Below are 20,649 nucleotides of genomic sequence, written 5' to 3' on the forward strand. Positions count from 1 at the left end.
GGTGCTATTTTTTTGTTTGCTTCAATATATTTATTGACTATATAAGGAACTATCTTTAATAAGAAATGCCATAAAGAAACGAATTACCTTTCAAATGAGCTATACCATAAGAATAAATGAGAACTACACTCATAAAAATTAATTTCTAAATTTTGGAAATCTCGCCATTGAATAGAAAAAAATACCTTTGAAAATAGAAAAAAAATTTCTTGTTATTAGAAAATTGTCCTTTGAATACAGAAAACCTTTCTTGATGGAAAAAATTCAAGAAAGAATTTTTCTTAAAAATAGAAAAATGAAAATCTCATATGTTTGTTTTGCCGTCGCAGCCAAAACATTTTTGTACGTATTTAAGGACAAAATCACCTTTGAATATATGAATGAAATGACCCTAGAATATAGGAAAGTAGCCATTGACTTTCTTCGGCTGCCGAATGTTAACGACAAGAAAAACGAAGTGGGACGAAGGGCCTACTCGGCCCGACTACTACCCGGCTACCGACTTCTCTGATCCCCCGAGCGTCAGTTATAAAAGAAATTCGTGAGTGATGAACGTGAAGCCTTTTTCCGAATATTCAAAGGTATGTAAATATGTATATAATTTTTTGTATAGCGGGCGTACAATTGTATGTATGTAATTAAAGGATACATTTCAAATCTCTTTACCAAGCGTATACCAATTTAGGTGAATTGTTTTTTAGCTAAGAGCTACGTACATACATACATTTGTACATAAATTTGTGGGTGTACAGTTCTATAATAACTTTATCTTATTACTCGCATTTTATTTATTTTTCAGAGTGAAAATACCTGCAGTTGCATCAGCGAAATAATTTGTTTGTAATTTTGTGTTAAAACCTTCTAAGGTAAGAAAAATATGTTGTATTTGTTTGACATACTTATGTATGCATGTACGCGGCTCACCCGATCTGAAACCCGATTTTCAACCCTTTCACATTCTGCTCCTCTCTCTCGCTCGCTTGACCTACGCGTCGCGACGTTTCTCTCTTCTCCTTCTTAAAACTGACACGATCTGCCCTGCTTACATTCGGTCTCCCTTCGCGCAAAGGACTGTATGTAAATATATATGTATGTATGTACGTGTCTCTCCAGTGCCTCTCTCTCTCTGAAATTCGATTTTCAACCCTTCATTTTCTACCTGTCTTGCTCCTCTCTCTCGGTCGTCTGTCCAACGTGTTTGTATTTTGGCTATTATTAACATTACATTATTTCAAAAAAGTTGTTTATCTAAAAACAAATCATTGATATCCCAATAACTCTTTTTTTATAGATGAGGAAAGGCGAAGAAAATGGATCACCTTAGGTCATATGAAGTTCAACAGACCTTGGGTAATAATAATGTTTTCTTGAGTCAAAAATGTGTTATTTAAAAATGTTTAAATGTTAAGTGTTATATGTTTTAAATGTAAATAAATATAATATGCAAAAGAAAAAACCAAGTTACATTTTATTTTTAAGGGTTTCAGTGTTAATATAAAACTTCCTTTCAAGAAATAAAATTTCTTAAATCAAGAAATACAATTTCTTGAAAGGAAATTTGTACAAGAAAGAATTTTTCTTGTTTAAAAGGTGCCTTTCTAAAAAACCCTTTCTTGAAACAAGAAATTTAATTTCTTAAAACAAGAAACAAACCACCTTTGAAACAAGAATCGCCTTTCTTGTTTTAAGAAATATTTTTTCTTGTTTTTATGGTGGCTTTCTAAAAAACCCTTTCTTGAAACAAAGGTGAGGTCGCCTTTGGCAAAAATTCAAGAAAGAATTTTCTAGATTTTAAGGAAATTCTTCGATTTTTTTTTATGAGTGTACCATAAGTCTTAAGATAAAAAATGGCTCAAAGTATACCAACCAAGCCTATTGCTACAAAATGGATCGCGCGTTCCTTCAAATCTTTCGAAATATTTTGAATAAAACCAAATAATGTTGTGAAGATATTCTTAAATAGTTAGGAATTGATTTAAAGCTACATAAACAAAATTTGAAACTGCTAAAGGAGGTTTAACCTGTTAAAAAGCTCTAATTTTTCTTGCAGCTTATAAGATTCGCTTCTTATTAGGGGCTGTCCATATATTACGTAATCACGTTTTTGGTGATTTTTGACCCCCTCCCCCCCCTGGTGATCAAACGTAATCATTCAATAAACAACCCCCCCCCCCCAATGATTACGTAATCCCCAGAATAAAATTTTGTTTGTTTTAATCTGTGGATTCAAACGGAGATGCAACCCAATCTTTAATATTGTTTATAAATGAAGTTTGGTATGACACATTCGGTTCGTCTACGCTGATATTATCCCCAACATACTCTTCGTCAAGCCATTCCAGGTCTTCGCGTCCTTCGTGTGATTGAACCACTAAACATTCTTTTTTTCGCCGCCCAGCCACTACAAAAATTTTTTCTCTGCTTTCCTATTTAAGTTTGTAGCAGGGACCGTAACTGTTATAAGTTTTATTTTAAAAATCACACTTTAACAGTTATTTTCTGATTTGTAAAGTAAAACTCAAGGAATAACTGTTATTTTTTGAGTTTTATAATAAAAGTTGGCAAATAACAGTTATTCGTCGTGATCAAAAATAAAACTCAAACTTGATTTATGGCGATTTTGTGGGTAAAATAAATTTAAAAAAAATATAGGTATAAAATATGCACGGTTGCCTTTTTTAACAAATTTTTAGTAAGTTATATAAAGCACGGGAATCATGTTTTTTTTTAATTATTTCATTTTTTCAAAAATGTCAAGGGAATAACTGTTATTCATAAAAATCAAAAAATAACAGTTATTTTTTGAGTTTTATTATAAAAATCAAAAAATAAAAATCATTACGGATTTGTAAACTACAATGCGTGATTTTTTTGTATGAAAAATTTACAATAACACTTATTTTTGGTCCCTAGTTTGTAGATATAATTAAAGGAAAAAAGTTTTTAAATAAATTCTTTAAATAAAGAAATTAATATAAAATGATTACGTAATCATTGTACAAGACCCCCCCCTCCCCATGTAATCAAACATAATCACTTCAATGACCCCCTCCCCCCCCCTAGGTGATTACGTAATATATGGACAGCCCCTTACGTGGATTTGGTTATTAATTACTACATAAGAAAGATATGCCAAAAGTGGAGTTTTGGAATCGTAAATTATTTAAAATATGTAGAATATTGGAATTTAATGGTAAATGGGCTAATCTTACAGATTCAGCTCTAGGAAGTACACATTACGTATTTTTCCTTACCCTTTTGAATTTTAATAATCAAAAAGCAATGTTACGACTGAAGCATTACTGAACAGGTCACACATACACACTCATACATTCACAAAAGACCGTTTTCCTTAACAGACCGAGCAAAGTAGTCAGTAGAAACCGAAACCGAAATAACTCTGAAAAAAAGGGTTTTGCACTGAGCGTAACATCTAATAAGCAAAATCCCTTTTAAGGGGTTAGCTCACTCCCAGTTGTCATAGGGTTTTTTGTGACAGGTTTTTTCACTTCGAAAAGGTTGACCGAACCTTGCAAGCCATGGTATCAACACAATCAGATCCTCTTCTTCTTAAGAACTCGCGGTTTTTTTACTCGTACACAAATAGCGCGTTAAAAAGTTTCTAAAAAACAAAAAAAATTTTCTTAGATTCCGAGTTGAATAAAAAGAAGAAAATAAAAATCGATGAATCGGGAACTATGCCGATTACTCCCCTCCGACGGTGTATGTTGTTGATTCCCGTTTCGCAACTTATGTTTCTAAACGATGTACGTACTTAAACATTTTGTTTAATATTTGTATGAGTAAATTGCACTGGGCAGATCATCAGAGTGTGTGTGCAGACCGCTGTTCTACAGTATACGTGAGCGAGCAGCGGGTGGGCAGAACATAACCCTATGCTCACTTAATAGGCCGCTGCCGACCGCTGATGTAAGGCAATTTTTTCTGAGCTTCAAAAAAAAATTTCTAAAAAATAGAACATTTTTCTAAAAGTGGATGACGAGACGAGTTAATCTAATGAGGGTAAATTTTTCTTATTTGTTAGAAAAATATTTCTGAAAATTTTGTCTAAATTTTAAGACGATTTTCAAAGTATGGCGATTTTCTAAAATTCAGGGCGATTTTTTTCTGAGTGTAGGTTTGCGTATTGAATAAAAAAATAAATTCTTAAATAGGATAATGGTGAAAAGGTTCCGAGGGAGGTTTCTCCCGGCATCGTCGAGGAGTTCCTCAAATTCCGAAACCCTATTGACAAGTTCCTTAATTTAATTGAAGTTGACTCGAACGCTGAAAACTCGGATGATGAAATGGATGCTAGGGGGCTGTCCTTATATTACGTAATCACAATTTTGGCGATTTTTGACCCCCTACCCCCACGTAATAATTTCTTCATACAAAAAAAAGTTGGAGTAATTATTTGGTTGACCCCCTCCCCCCCTAGGTGATAACGTAATATATGTATTTTTTTGTTTTATTTTTTGGGTCATTGAATAGTATTCAACAATTAAAATAGTAGAAAACCTATTTACGAAATTTGCATGTATTTTGTTGTTTTATTCATTTGGCAAATTAATAGTAACGTCTCAATTAATATCGTAGCAAAACTATTTTATTTGTTTGCGTGTATTTTGTTGTTTTATTTTTGGGGAATTAAATAGTAACACCACAATTAATATCGTAACACAACTACTTTTTTCCTTCATATATTTTGTGGTTTTAAAAATACGATTATAAATTGTATGTGAACTATTTTTCTGGACTTAGGGGGTTGGACTATTCGACTCATAATCTCTGGGTCGTGAGTTCAAATCCCGCTTTTGCAGATGATATTTTTCTTTTTTTTTTTTTGTTAAATGTTGATTTCAAGTCTATAGATTTTCCTCTACAAAAAGCATTCTTCTGTGGCCTAGTGGTTAGAGTGCTTGACTCTGATGGTTGCGGCCCCGGTTCGATTCCCAGCGGAGGCAAAAAACCTGATTTGTAAGTTTAAGTATCTGTGAAATGTAAGTGTCTATAAATAACTTCCATATAAATTAATATAACAAATTAAATTAAAAATAAAAAAAATTAAAAACATAAATTTAAAAAAACAAAAATCTACTATTTTTTGGGGCATTTTCTATTTTTTATGGGTTGGGGCAGTTTTCACTATTAAATAGTTGATTTTATATAGTTTTTTTTTGTGTGTAGTGAAATTGATACCTACCCTGCAGGAAACGGAATCAGTTTTGGACTATTTATATACTAGTTGGGTCAAGAAGGTTAACTAGTTAAAGTTATGTCCATTTCCTTGTAACGAAGTGGTCCATTTTTCATATGCTTGTCGTCGGAAACAACTAGTCCATTTGCTACTAGTTTTGCACTAGTTACTGTTAACCAATTTATAGTTACAGCTGTTAAACTACACTCAAAAAAATATTTTCACGAAAAAACTAAAAATAAATCTCTAAACCATCAAGTGATTGAATTTCACTAGTACTTGACGATGCCTAACTTGGCGCTCTCCTAATTTAGTATCCAATCAATTGGCGCGGTCCTTAGAGAATTTCTGATAATTATTATGTAATCAAATACAGTAAATGATAATTAAATGGAATTAAATCAAACATACTTTTTTTGAGGCAAGTTGCCCTCTCTAGGACTTGAACCCGGGACCTTTGGATTTGTAGACACACTAACTGATTGAGCCATACACGCATCACATTTTGTAATGCCCTAACAAGGTTTATGAATTTTAGTGTGACATAATTCAAAAACAGTGATTTTTCACAAATATATTGCCTCGGACAGATTAAACAAAGTTTAAAATAAAACTAAAGCATCACCTACCAAACAAAAAGCAAAAAAAAATGTACAGAGACCGGGGATTGAACCGAGGACCTCAAGTGTTTGATTTGTTTAGTGTTAAATTTCCCAAGACATTTACACCCTAGGCTATATTTTTGGATCATATGTGTTTCATTTGCAACCAGTTAAATTCCAGTTGCCTTTTAACTAGACCCTAACATGTATTTGTTCTACCAATTAAATATTTTTAAGGTTTTTTTTGTCAGAAAGGTACTAGTCCGAGACCAGTTTCTTTTTTACTAGTTTTGTATTAATCATTTTTTCGACTAGCACAAATTTTCTAGACCCTGTGTAGTCCAAATGCATTCAGACAAATTCCGGTTGCTTTATATTAGTTATTTAACTAGTTGTTTTTCAGACTAGTTCGCATTTTTCCTGCAGGGTATAACCAAAAACCGATATTATGGTGTTCTGGCAAAAAAAAAATTCTTTTACCCAAACTTGTATCTACTGGCTATGGTTGTTCACTGCGTTCCAACAATGCAAGTAAGCGTGGAAAGGTCATTTTCTGCGCTTAAATTAGTATTAACAGAAATAAGAACAAACCTTTCGAGCGACTCCTTAGAAAAATTGCTTTTAGTAAAATTAAACGTATAAAATAAAAACTGTTAATGTAAAACATAAATTATTAATTATATTTTCAAAAGTAGATTATGTCGATAACACTAGTTTACAGCCGAAATGCTCCCCAGCAATTGATGGCAAATTCAGTTAGTGTTGGACCTCTAGACCACGAAAATAGCGTTAATTTTTTTTTCGATGGCACAGTTTTTTTTTTAAGATTTTTTAAAGTTCGAAATGTTAAATTTCTGCCTTTTTTCGAATTTCTTCTTATATCTCGGCAGATATCCACTCGATTGGGCCAGTTTTAGTTTTATTTTAAAGTCAATAGATCAGAGTTTAACTTTGCCATACTGATCAATATGATTAGATAAGTAATGGCAGCGCAGAAGCTCGACAAAGATGAAAAATGTGTTTTTAGGTCGACTGTAAGTCGGCTGTATATATCGTAAAAACTCGAAATAAATCCGTTGGAAAATTATAATGGGTACAAACTTAAAGTTTAGATCCTACCGAATAAAACAAGCCGGATATGGACCAAATCCATGGAAAACCGGATTTATGGTGGATTTTTAAAGTTCGGATTTTTCCACTTTTTTCGGTTGACAGAGTCCAAATTTAAATTTAAACAAAAATAATTGGTGTTGGCAGCCGGGTCACTAAATAGCTAAATCAGATATTTAAAAGCTAGAAAATTATTAAAGTGAATTTAATTTTTGAAATTAAGGTTACTTTTTTCATAAGAATGAATTATCCAAATGGATAGTACTTAATTAAAAAGCAATAATTTGAAAGGTGGATCAATTATCTATCATTTGCCGTTTACAAAATTCAATTATCTTCACTGGTTCAAAAGTTATGATTTATTACCAAAAAAAAGTCAAAAGGCGCCACTGTGCGACGTTTCTCTCTTCACCTTCTTAAAACTGACACGATCTGCCCTGCTTACATTCGGTCTCCCTTCGCGCAAAGGACTGTATGTAAATATATATGTATGTATGTACGTGTCTCTCCCGTGCCTCTCTCTCTCTGAAATTCGATTTTCAACCCTTCATTTTCTACCTGTCTTGCTCCTCTCTCTCGGTCGTCTGTCCAACGTGTTTGTATTTTGGCTATTATTAACATTACATTATTTCAAAAAAGTTGTTTATCTCAAAACAAATCATTGATATCCCAATAACTCTTTTTTTATAGATGAGGAAAGGCGAAGAAAATGGATCACCTTAGGTCATATGAAGTTCAACAGACCTTGGGTAATAATAATGTTTTCTTGAGTCAAAAATGTGTTATTTAAAAATTTTTAAATGTTAAGTGTTAAATTTTTTAAATGTAAATAAATTTAATATGCAAAAGAAAAAACCAATTTACATTTTATTTTTAGGGTTTCAGTGTTAATATAAAACTTCCTTTCAAGAAATATTATTTCTTAAATCAAGAAATAAAATTTCTTAAATCAAGAAATACAATTTCTTGAAAGGAAATTTGTACAAGAAAGAATTTTTCTTGTTTAAAAGGTGCCTTTCTAAAAAACCCTTTCTTGAAACAAGAAATTTAATTTCTTAAAACAAGAAACAAACCACCTTTGAAACAAGAATCGCCTTTCTTGTTTTAAGAAATATTTTTTCTTGTTTTTATGGTGGCTTTCTAAAAAACCCTTTCTTGAAACAAAGGTGAGGTCGCCTTTGGCAAAAATTCAAGAAAGAATTTTCTAGATTTTAAGGAAATTCTTCGATTTTTTTTTATGAGTGTACCATAAGTCTTAAGATAAAAAATGGCTCAAAGTATACCAACCAAGCCTATTGCTACAAAATGGATCGCGCGTTCCTTCAAATCTTTCGAAATATTTTGAATAAAACCAAATAATGTTGTGAAGATATTCTTAAATAGTTAGGAATTGATTTAAAGCTACATAAACAAAATTTGAAACTGCTAAAGGAGGTTTAACCTGTTAAAAAGCTCTAATTTTTCTTGCAGCTTATAAGATTCGCTTCTTATTAGGGGCTGTCCATATATTACGTAATCACGTTTTTGGTGATTTTTGACCCCCTCCCCCCCCTGGTGATCAAACGTAATCATTCAATAAACAACCCCCCCCCCCCAATGATTACGTAATCCCCAGAATAAAATTTTGTTTGTTTTAATCTGTGGATTCAAACGGAGATGCAACCCAATCTTTAATATTGTTTATAAATGAAGTTTGGTATGACACATTCGGTTCGTCTACGCTGATATTATCCCCAACATACTCTTCGTCAAGCCATTCCAGGTCTTCGCGTCCTTCGTGTGATTGAACCACTAAACATTCTTTTTTTCGCCGCCCAGCCACTACAAAAATTTTTTCTCTGCTTTCCTATTTAAGTTTGTAGCAGGGACCGTAACTGTTATAAGTTTTATTTTAAAAATCACACTTTAACAGTTATTTTCTGATTTGTAAAGTAAAACTCAAGGAATAACTGTTATTTTTTGAGTTTTATAATAAAAGTTGGCAAATAACAGTTATTCGTCGTGATCAAAAATAAAACTCAAACTTGATTTATGGCGATTTTGTGGGTAAAATAAATTTAAAAAAAATATAGGTATAAAATATGCACGGTTGCCTTTTTTAACAAATTTTTAGTAAGTTATATAAAGCACGGGAATCATGTTTTTTTTTAATTATTTCATTTTTTCAAAAATGTCAAGGGAATAACTGTTATTCATAAAAATCAAAAAATAACAGTTATTTTTTGAGTTTTATTATAAAAATCAAAAAATAAAAATCATTACGGATTTGTAAACTACAATGCGTGATTTTTTTGTATGAAAAATTTACAATAACACTTATTTTTGGTCCCTAGTTTGTAGATATAATTAAAGGAAAAAAGTTTTTAAATAAATTCTTTAAATAAAGAAATTAATATAAAATGATTACGTAATCATTGTACAAGACCCCCCCCTCCCCATGTAATCAAACATAATCACTTCAATGACCCCCTCCCCCCCCCCTAGGTGATTACGTAATATATGGACAGCCCCTTACGTGGATTTGGTTATTAATTACTACATAAGAAAGATATGCCAAAAGTGGAGTTTTGGAATCGTAAATTATTTAAAATATGTAGAATATTGGAATTTAATGGTAAATGGGCTAATCTTACAGATTCAGCTCTAGGAAGTACACATTACGTATTTTTCCTTACCCTTTTGAATTTTAATAATCAAAAAGCAATGTTACGACTGAAGCATTACTGAACAGGTCACACATACACACTCATACATTCACAAAAGACCGTTTTCCTTAACAGACCGAGCAAAGTAGTCAGTAGAAACCGAAACCGAAATAACTCTGAAAAAAAGGGTTTTGCACTGAGCGTAACATCTAATAAGCAAAATCCCTTTTAAGGGGTTAGCTCACTCCCAGTTGTCATAGGGTTTTTTGTGACAGGTTTTTTCACTTCGAAAAGGTTGACCGAACCTTGCAAGCCATGGTATCAACACAATCAGATCCTCTTCTTCTTAAGAACTCGCGGTTTTTTTACTCGTACACAAATAGCGCGTTAAAAAGTTTCTAAAAAACAAAAAAAATTTTCTTAGATTCCGAGTTGAATAAAAAGAAGAAAATAAAAATCGATGAATCGGGAACTATGCCGATTACTCCCCTCCGACGGTGTATGTTGTTGATTCCCGTTTCGCAACTTATGTTTCTAAACGATGTACGTACTTAAACATTTTGTTTAATATTTGTATGAGTAAATTGCACTGGGCAGATCATCAGAGTGTGTGTGCAGACCGCTGTTCTACAGTATACGTGAGCGAGCAGCGGGTGGGCAGAACATAACCCTATGCTCACTTAATAGGCCGCTGCCGACCGCTGATGTAAGGCAATTTTTTCTGAGCTTCAAAAAAAAATTTCTAAAAAATAGAACATTTTTCTAAAAGTGGATGACGAGACGAGTTAATCTAATGAGGGTAAATTTTTCTTATTTGTTAGAAAAATATTTCTGAAAATTTTGTCTAAATTTTAAGACGATTTTCAAAGTATGGCGATTTTCTAAAATTCAGGGCGATTTTTTTCTGAGTGTAGGTTTGCGTATTGAATAAAAAAATAAATTCTTAAATAGGATAATGGTGAAAAGGTTCCGAGGGAGGTTTCTCCCGGCATCGTCGAGGAGTTCCTCAAATTCCGAAACCCTATTGACAAGTTCCTTAATTTAATTGAAGTTGACTCGAACGCTGAAAACTCGGATGATGAAATGGATGCTAGGGGGCTGTCCTTATATTACGTAATCACAATTTTGGCGATTTTTGACCCCCTACCCCCACGTAATAATTTCTTCATACAAAAAAAAGTTGGAGTAATTATTTGGTTGACCCCCTCCCCCCCCTAGGTGATAACGTAATATATGTATTTTTTTGTTTTATTTTTTGGGTCATTGAATAGTATTCAACAATTAAAATAGTAGAAAACCTATTTACGAAATTTGCATGTATTTTGTTGTTTTATTCATTTGGCAAATTAATAGTAACGTCTCAATTAATATCGTAGCAAAACTATTTTATTTGTTTGCGTGTATTTTGTTGTTTTATTTTTGGGGAATTAAATAGTAACACCACAATTAATATCGTAACACAACTACTTTTTTCCTTCATATATTTTGTGGTTTTAAAAATACGATTATAAATTGTATGTGAACTATTTTTCTGGACTTAGGGGGTTGGACTATTCGACTCATAATCTCTGGGTCGTGAGTTCAAATCCCGCTTTTGCAGATGATATTTTTCTTTTTTTTTTTTTGTTAAATGTTGATTTCAAGTCTATAGATTTTCCTCTACAAAAAGCATTCTTCTGTGGCCTAGTGGTTAGAGTGCTTGACTCTGATGGTTGCGGCCCCGGTTCGATTCCCAGCGGAGGCAAAAAACCTGATTTGTAAGTTTAAGTATCTGTGAAATGTAAGTGTCTATAAATAACTTCCATATAAATTAATATAACAAATTAAATTAAAAATAAAAAAAATTAAAAACATAAATTTAAAAAAACAAAAATCTACTTTTTTTTGGGGCATTTTCTATTTTTTATGGGTTGGGGCAGTTTTCACTATTAAATAGTTGATTTTATATAGTTTTTTTTTGTGTGTAGTGAAATTGATACCTACCCTGCAGGAAACGGAATCAGTTTTGGACTATTTATATACTAGTTGGGTCAAGAAGGTTAACTAGTTAAAGTTATGTCCATTTCCTTGTAACGAAGTGGTCCATTTTTCATATGCTTGTCGTCGGAAACAACTAGTCCATTTGCTACTAGTTTTGCACTAGTTACTGTTAACCAATTTATAGTTACAGCTGTTAAACTACACTCAAAAAAATATTTTCACGAAAAAACTAAAAATAAATCTCTAAACCATCAAGTGATTGAATTTCACTAGTACTTGACGATGCCTAACTTGGCGCTCTCCTAATTTAGTATCCAATCAATTGGCGCGGTCCTTAGAGAATTTCTGATAATTATTATGTAATCAAATACAGTAAATGATAATTAAATGGAATTAAATCAAACATACTTTTTTTGAGGCAAGTTGCCCTCTCTAGGACTTGAACCCGGGACCTTTGGATTTGTAGACACACTAACTGATTGAGCCATACACGCATCACATTTTGTAATGCCCTAACAAGGTTTATGAATTTTAGTGTGACATAATTCAAAAACAGTGATTTTTCACAAATATATTGCCTCGGACAGATTAAACAAAGTTTAAAATAAAACTAAAGCATCACCTACCAAACAAAAAGCAAAAAAAAATGTACAGAGACCGGGGATTGAACCGAGGACCTCAAGTGTTTGATTTGTTTAGTGTTAAATTTCCCAAGACATTTACACCCTAGGCTATATTTTTGGATCATATGTGTTTCATTTGCAACCAGTTAAATTCCAGTTGCCTTTTAACTAGACCCTAACATGTATTTGTTCTACCAATTAAATATTTTTAAGGTTTTTTTTTGTCAGAAAGGTACTAGTCCGAGACCAGTTTCTTTTTTACTAGTTTTGTATTAATCATTTTTTCGACTAGCACAAATTTTCTAGACCCTGTGTAGTCCAAATGCATTCAGACAAATTCCGGTTGCTTTATATTAGTTATTTAACTAGTTGTTTTTCAGACTAGTTCGCATTTTTCCTGCAGGGTATAACCAAAAACCGATATTATGGTGTTCTGGCAAAAAAAAAATTCTTTTACCCAAACTTGTATCTACTGGCTATGGTTGTTCACTGCGTTCCAACAATGCAAGTAAGCGTGGAAAGGTCATTTTCTGCGCTTAAATTAGTATTAACAGAAATAAGAACAAACCTTTCGAGCGACTCCTTAGAAAAATTGCTTTTAGTAAAATTAAACGTATAAAATAAAAACTGTTAATGTAAAACATAAATTATTAATTATATTTTCAAAAGTAGATTATGTCGATAACACTAGTTTACAGCCGAAATGCTCCCCAGCAATTGATGGCAAATTCAGTTAGTGTTGGACCTCTAGACCACGAAAATAGCGTTAATTTTTTTTTTCGATGGCACAGTTTTTTTTTTAAGATTTTTTAAAGTTCGAAATGTTAAATTTCTGCCTTTTTTCGAATTTCTTCTTATATCTCGGCAGATATCCACTCGATTGGGCCAGTTTTAGTTTTATTTTAAAGTCAATAGATCAGAGTTTAACTTTGCCATACTGATCAATATGATTAGATAAGTAATGGCAGCGCAGAAGCTCGACAAAGATGAAAAATGTGTTTTTAGGTCGACTGTAAGTCGGCTGTATATATCGTAAAAACTCGAAATAAATCCGTTGGAAAATTATAATGGGTACAAACTTAAAGTTTAGATCCTACCGAATAAAACAAGCCGGATATGGACCAAATCCATGGAAAACCGGATTTATGGTGGATTTTTAAAGTTCGGATTTTTCCACTTTTTTCGGTTGACAGAGTCCAAATTTAAATTTAAACAAAAATAATTGGTGTTGGCAGCCGGGTCACTAAATAGCTAAATCAGATATTTAAAAGCTAGAAAATTATTAAAGTGAATTTAATTTTTGAAATTAAGGTTACTTTTTTCATAAGAATGAATTATCCAAATGGATAGTACTTAATTAAAAATATTCACAGTCATAACGCAAGCAATTTTATGTTTTAAAGGAATTTTCAGAACTTAAATTTATTTTATAATTTTCTTGCTTTTAAATTTAGCTTTTTTTTGACCCGGCTGTCGTCACCACTCATTTTTGTTTACATGTCGCCGCCTATGATAAATCTTAAATTTGGACTCTGTCAACCGAAAAAAGTGAAAAAATCCTATCTTTAAAAATCCACCATAAATCCAGTTTTCCATGGATTTGGGCCATATCCGGCTTGTTTTATTCGGTAGGATGTAAGCTTTAAGTTTGTAACCATTATGATTTTTCAACGGATTTATTTCGAGTTTTTACGTTATATACAGCCGACTTACAGTCGACCAAAAAACACATTTTTCATCTTTGTCAAGTTTCTGCGCTGCCATTACTTATCCAATCATATTGATTTGTATGGCAAAGTTAAACTCTGATCTATTGACTTTAAAATAAAACTAAAACTGGCCCAATCGGGTGGATATCTGCCGAGATATAAGAAGAAATTCGAAAAAAGTCCGAAATTTAATATTTCGAACTTTAAAAAATCTTTAAAAAAAAACTGTGCCATCGAAAAAAAAATTAACGCTATTTTCGTGGTCTAGAGGTCCAACACTAACAGAATTTGCCATCAATTGCTGGGGAGCACACCAAGAATATTATTTTGTAAACTAGTGTAATCTTACCACCCTTGGTCAGTTACTTAAAGTTTGTAACCTTTCTGCTTTTCGAGCACATAACACCTGATTTGGTTTCATTATATGTAAGTTGGTAATACTCTAGTTTACGGTTCTCACCCCCAAAATTCGCGAAATCTTAAGAATTTACATATAGAAATATAGGCGCGGACTGCCATGGTCTACTTGTAATCGAATTTCAAAGTTGCGTGTTTTGCTATAAAAATAAAGTTGGCTTTTCTACGACTTGCTATAAAAAACATATTGGAGTTTCTTTTCCTTTGAATTCTACCCAAACAGCTGATGAAATAATCGAAGCACGCAATTTTTCGCGCTTTACAGCACAATTCTGTGCGTTAACAGCACTCTGTAATTGTTTCTCGTTCAGATAAATTAAAGCAGTCGAGAAAACCGATTTGCTTTTGAGAACAGTTTATCTGGTCTTTATGTTTTTCCGACAGATAGCTATTAGGGACTTAATAGGGACTCGAGAAACCCGCCCGCCGGTTTCTCGAGTGCCGGCTAACATTTCTCGAACAGATAAAGTCCCCCTATAAAAACAATTTCACATTTTGGTCGAATTTTTCTGAACTTAGATTATTTTGACAATGGATGAAAAGCTCTTATGTTTTTTATAGCAAAGCACTCAAAATCATAGAGAAGGCTACTTTATTTTTATAGCGAAACACGTAACTTTAAAATTCCATTCCGAAAGAACCATGGTAGTCCGCGCCTATATTTCTTCATATAAATTCTTAAGAATTCGCGGTTCGTCGAGGATAATTTTTTCGCGAATTTTGGGGGTGAGGACCGTAAACTAGAGTATTACCAAAGAGAATATAAACACTAAGAGGTGTAACGCCCATAAAACTGAATGTACGGCAAAATTTTTGGTGTGGATTCAGAAAGTGGATTTATAATTTTCCTAGTGTGCGTTGTCCGTGTTAGATTCTTTGGTTGTGTTAGTGTGCACTTTCGTTTGCTCTACTGCGAAATAGGCTCAATGTCGCATCTGTCTGACGTCTCTAAACAAGGTACTGTGGGCTAGGGGTGTAGTCGCTCAACTGCGAATCTTGTCGGACCGAGTTCAACTCCGATTGAAAACAACATTTTTTTTAAAGTAATTTTTTTTTTTTAAACATTGTTCACTTAATATAAATTTTTAAAATTGAAAGAATGATAAAGACCATTAAAGGATTGAATTATTTCGGTGTAAATCATTTCTTTCTAGGGATTGTGTGCTTGCTTTTTTGTTTAAAAATTAAAATTATTGTTATTTTTAGTCCCTGAATTGCATTTAAATTGTATACTTCAATAAAAATTAAAAATTAAATAAAATTATAAAAGTAAACTCGGATGCGTATTTCATAAACTTTTAATTCAAAAGTAATGAATTTAAAAGATTTGCTCAAAATGCTTCTGCTTTTAGAACTTACAAAATTAAAAACAAACCAAAAAAATAAAAAACAAAAAAAATTACTAAAAAAACAAAGTAAAAAAAAAAAAATGAAGATAAAAATAAAACCACTTCGCCTCAGAGTGGACTCGAACCTCAATCGCATTATTCGCGGGCCACCAACTAACGCAATGCGCCACAGCCCTCGTCTCGTCTCGGTATGATAACTTATCTACATTTTAAGTCCAAACAGTACGTTCAATCCAGTCTAAGTAGGACGATACACGGGTGTAAACTGACGGATAACTACTGCGGCAGAACACACCGTAAGAGGTAACACCAATTAGGTGGTAGTGTATTCTATGCCGTCGACGACGTCCAGGCAGATTCAGTTGCAGCGGACCCCCCGAGTCCCCCTGGCAGGTGTCTCTGTTGAGAATATAATCCTGGGCGCAGATCTGGCTTTCCAGAACTCCGTTAGGTGTCTCGGCAATTGGCGGCAGCTCGGTATTGCACTCAGCGTTCGGTACTATGGTCAGGTTAAGATTAGTCAGTCGGTTCGTCATGGCCTTGGCGAAGCTCGTGGCCCCATACCCCATTGCAAAGGCAATCGTCGTTGGCAGCTCTGGGAGGACCCACAGACGTATTGGTCGCACGTATTCCGTTAGTCTACGAGATCGTTTTTGAAAAATTAGTGGTTGATACCAATACCATTATTTTGGTGGGCACTCACTCCACTTCCCTTTCAAGCTTCAGCAGGGCTATGTCGTCGTAGTATTTCCCCTTGTCGTAACTTGGGTACGTGATTATTTTCTCTATCCGAATCAGTTGAGCTTCTACCGAGCGTTCCTCGACGACCAGGTTGAGGTCCCCAATGCGCACCCATTTGGGGGCCGCCCTGGGAAAAAAGGTATAGTCACAGGTCACGGGCCTTATTAGAATGCTCACTCATATATGGAAGTACAATGGGCGGCGGTAAGTACGAAGTTCTCGCTTATCAGGCTGCCGCCACATTTGTACTCGACTCGATCTGCGTCAGCTTCGAAGCCCACGGCTGCCTGCGAAAACAGATTCGTCGGGTTTGCGTTAGGCCCACAGCTGTGCTTTATCAACTTCCGATGTCCATACCATGTGGGGGTATTCACCGGGCCTGGCTAGTACTCGCCCATCGAACTCTGCGTCATTGGCATCAGCGGCCACAGCCGTGTCATTTGGGAAGATGCGCTCTACGTACTCGGAGTATTCTTGGGGACAAACTCAGGCAATGACTCACGGACGCACAGGTCGAAGCCCCAGATAACTTACTTTGCTCACAGATGCGGCGTCGCTTGATATTCTTCTTTTTAAAGCCCCCGGGGGGCGGTGGAAAGGGCTGGCCTGGCCTTGGTGGCGGGGGGTGGTGCCTGGCCTTGGGCTGGGGCAGGTTCTCCTCCCGGTCAAACTGAAAGTCGCTTATGCGAAACCACATCTTCTCCCCCGCCTGGTCTGGCCTAGCATCAAAGTCCGGGAAGAGTATATCACGTTCCACAGGAAAGCGAATAGCAGTTTGCTCGAGAAGTGGAGCTCGGCCTGGCGGTGGTGGAGGGAATGGAGACCGCTGGGAGTAAGTCAGGGTCAAGCACCAGAGCCCGAAAATTATTATCAAATACAGGTGTACAGTGCGATCCATCTCGGACGCTCTGCGAACGCGCCGAGTGTCGGGAGCAGACTAAAGCTTTTGTCGTTTGGTAAATCCCAAGTAGCCCAAGGCGCTCTGCCTTATCAGTGGGAACTTAAAAACTTTTAAAAAGATCGATTTATTTTCGGAGAGCATTAAATATTAATCCTTAGGCTGGCTGGGTTAATGATACTGGCCGTCAGCGGTTTATGCACTTGGGTGGTTCCTCCGAACCGTTCGTATTGCGCAATGATATCCCGTTGAATATTTTCCAAGTCCTGATCATTAGTGTAGCGCAATATAGAAACAGTAGGATCGTTGCCTGCGGTGGGAGCAGATTCTGCCAGGCTCACGGCCAGCAGCACTAAGAACATTAATATCTGAAATTACAGTTTGGGGATGGATTAAATATTCGCTCGTCAAATAATACAAACTTACAAAGATTGTCTTCATTATATCGCAAACGTCAAATAAACTGAGCCTCGCGCCTGAAACAGACGTCTATTTTATACAAAACTCACAACCATACACGTACACATAGAGAAAAACGGCGCAATTAAAGTAAACACAAGGTAATTTTTTTTTAAATATCCGTATTTTAAATATTATTATTATTGTTTTTAACTGGTAATCTGATTTGATAATTTCAAATCCATATTCTCTACATTAAAAATGTTATAAATGTATTATATAAAGGCAGAGTTAAAAGAGAACTCAATAAAACTTTTTAATTAAACATTTATAAATTTAATGCTTTATATTAAGAGAAACGCGGGCTATTTTGATTTTCGGCCGGCCTTCTTATTTTTATGTGCTATACAGTATTTAGAAGTATTTTTCCGTTTGCATCGCGATACATGCAAGTCTTTTATTCACAGTGTTAATATTTATCAAATAAAAACACCTCTTAACGAGGTAAAAAACTAGTGACGACCGCACCTTCAACATACAAAAGTTTTGATATCAACATTTGTGACGAAAAATTATTACACTCGTCATTAAATAGACTTTCTAATCTTTTCTCATTCGGCCCGCCCTAGCAAACTATTCCTTTTCCCTTTACAGGCATTTACTATTGCAGCGTGCCGAATGAGAAAATATTAGAAAGTCTATTTAATGACGAGTGTAATAATTTTTCGTCACAAATGTTGATATCAAAACTTTTGTATGTTGAAGGTGCGGTCGTCACTAGTTTTTTACCTCGTTAAGAGGTGTTTTTATTTGATATCAGAAGTTTTTGTTTGTTTACATTTGCTCTCATAGGAGCTAATATATACATTTAAATTTAAATTGGTCAATCATAATTTTTAAACTATTGTATTTTAACAAATTAAGTTAAAAATGCGTTGAAGTATTTCAAAATACCTTTTAATCGAGGTATAGCACATGTCTGTACCTTTAGTAGTGTAGAACTTACAAACTAACGAAATTGAGCTATTTTTAGCTTTTTCCCGCTAAAGTAGCGGCTTTTTCCAAAAGTCGTAGAACAAAAGATTCCTATATGGAACTCTTAAGTGCAAATTTACTGATTCCATGACCCTAAAATACAGTTCGGATACCCTCCCACAAAATTCAATACTCAGGGAGCGTTAGTTGTTCTGAGCTGGCAAAAGTGGCTATTTTCGTTTCTGAATAACTTTTAAACGCGATTTTTTACATAAACATGATATATACCAAAATTTAAGGAATCTCAAGGGCTATACAGTTTGAAGTTGTAAGGAAAATCGTTAGAGCCGTTTTTGAGAAAATTAAAAAAAAGCTAAAAAAAAAGTTTTAACAAATTTTCTTTTGTTCATATCTTTTTAACTATTACATTTACACAAATTGCATATAGAAGGCGTTTATAGCATTTAAAAATACCTTTCAAACGAGATGCAGCACAAGTCTGTAGCTATAGTATATAGAGTAGTATAGAAGTTACGGCTTTCCGAATTTTAGCTATTTATAGCTGTTTTCCCGCTAAACTAGCGGGTTTTTCCAAAAGTGGTAGAACAAAAGTTTTTAATATCGATGTGATGAACGTCATATCAAATTTTCAGAACTTAAAAAACATATTTTGGACAAGTGGACAAGTGGACAAGTGGACAAGTGGACAAACTGACAAACAGAATTAAATTTTCATTTTGGGAAGAAGAAGAAAATCTTATTTTGGCTATAACTTTTGAACGGAGAGTCGGATTTTGACAAATGACCCCTCATTCGACGGGTATTTTCAAAAGGAATACAACTAAAATATTGAGAGGGGGCCTTTATCCCCACCGGCCCCAACAGCTCCAAATTTCGAAATTTTCACTTTTTCACTTTCACCGCTCTCTCTCCCAAGCCAATTGATTTTCTTAAAGTCTTGGTATGCAATCCTGTTAGTTTTCGCAATACCTTTCGATAGGTGTATTATTCATTATGATCGGACCATCACAGTAGATTTTCATTTCTTCGTGTATATATAGTAGTCGCCTTCGCACACTCTCCTGGTGCGCTTCGTCACTACATGGACTGCCGTCCATAGTGATTTTGGTCGCGCTTTTTGCTGTGTGCGATATTGTGATAATTTCCTATTAATGTATAGTATAACTTATAAACAGTGTCCGTTCCTAAGAATTAATTTCTGAAATGTCATTTAAAGGTATTTAAAAACAACTTCGACATTTTTGAATGAATTAATAAAGTATAAGTTTTGTATTCTGTAAATTTTGAAAGATATTTTTTATTTGTTAATCGTTTCAAAACCAAATCCCATTAGTTTAATGCTTGGAGCGATCACTGTGTATAAGGTAGTTTACTAAACCAGTTTTCGTTTTATTTGGCTAAGACGGTAAGACAATACTGACCGGTATCCAAAATGAGCTCTTTTATCTGGTATTTAATGAATGCAACTGGTTTTTGTATAAAACTTCTTAAGTTTCAGTTTTATCAAATAAAAACACCTCTTAACGAGGTAAAAAACTAGTGACGATCGCACCTTCAACATACAAAAGTTCTGATATCAACATTTGTGACGAAAAATTATTACACTCGTCATTAAATAGACTTTCTAATATTTTCTCATTCGGCCCGCCCTAGCAAACTATTCCAGCCTTTTTCCCTTCACAGGCATTTTCTATTGCAGCGTGCCGAATAAAAAAATATTAGAAAGTCTATTTAATGACGAGTGTAATAATTTTTCGTCACAAATGTTGATATCAGAACTTTTGTATGTTGAAGGTGCGATCGTCACTAGTTTTTTACCTCGTTAAGAGGTGTTTTTATTTGATATCAGAAGTTTTTGTTTGTTTACTTTTGCTCTCATAGGTGCTAGTATAAACATTTAAATTTAAATTGGTCATAAATCATAATTTTTTAATTATTGTATTTTAACGAATTCAGTTTAAAAGGCGTTGAAGTATTTCA

The 20,649-nt window shown here is 34.1% G+C and overlaps 2 protein-coding genes across 3 annotated transcripts; both read right to left on the bottom strand.

The window, feature by feature from the left end:
* Window positions 1-13,030: 13,030 nt before the first annotated feature.
* LOC108066806 (venom protease) lies at window positions 13,031-17,376 on the bottom strand. Of its 2 annotated transcripts, XM_070217719.1 has the most exons (6): window positions 16,911-17,376; window positions 16,734-16,849; window positions 16,554-16,663; window positions 16,339-16,503; window positions 16,200-16,274; window positions 15,991-16,134 (listed from the first exon to the last, which is right to left on the bottom strand). In XM_070217719.1, the coding sequence occupies exons 1-6, from the start codon at window positions 17,272-17,274 to the stop codon at window positions 16,122-16,124; spliced, it is 843 nt and encodes a 280-aa protein (XP_070073820.1). In that variant the 5' UTR covers window positions 17,275-17,376; the 3' UTR covers window positions 15,991-16,121. The 2 variants fall into 2 exon arrangements, with proteins under 2 accessions (XP_017010980.2, XP_070073820.1); XM_017155491.3 differs by having other exon boundaries at window positions 13,031-16,274.
* Window positions 17,377-17,382: 6 nt separating this feature from the next.
* LOC108066807 (uncharacterized) lies at window positions 17,383-17,770 on the bottom strand. The gene is made up of 2 exons (XM_017155492.3): window positions 17,701-17,770; window positions 17,383-17,642 (listed from the first exon to the last, which is right to left on the bottom strand). The coding sequence occupies exons 1-2, from the start codon at window positions 17,713-17,715 to the stop codon at window positions 17,418-17,420; spliced, it is 240 nt and encodes a 79-aa protein (XP_017010981.2). The 5' UTR covers window positions 17,716-17,770; the 3' UTR covers window positions 17,383-17,417.
* Window positions 17,771-20,649: the final 2,879 nt, after the last annotated feature.

The sequence above is a fragment of the Drosophila takahashii genome, chromosome 3R (assembly GCF_030179915.1).
Source record: "Drosophila takahashii strain IR98-3 E-12201 chromosome 3R, DtakHiC1v2, whole genome shotgun sequence".
Classification (NCBI taxonomy): Eukaryota; Metazoa; Arthropoda; class Insecta; order Diptera; family Drosophilidae; genus Drosophila; species Drosophila takahashii.

Excerpts from the sequence above, each read along its gene's own strand:
- LOC108066806 (XM_017155491.3), bottom strand. The coding sequence starts at position 17,274 with ATGGATCGCACTGTACACCTGTATTTGATAATAATTTTCGGGCTCTGG. Across the intron at positions 16,850-16,910 it reads ACGCCGCATCTGTGAGCAAA|AATACTCCGAGTACGTAGAG; the intron begins GTAAGTTATCTG and ends TTTGTCCCCAAG. Across the intron at positions 16,504-16,553 it reads CATTGTACTTCCATATATGA|GGCGGCCCCCAAATGGGTGC; the intron begins GTGAGCATTCTA and ends CTTTTTTCCCAG.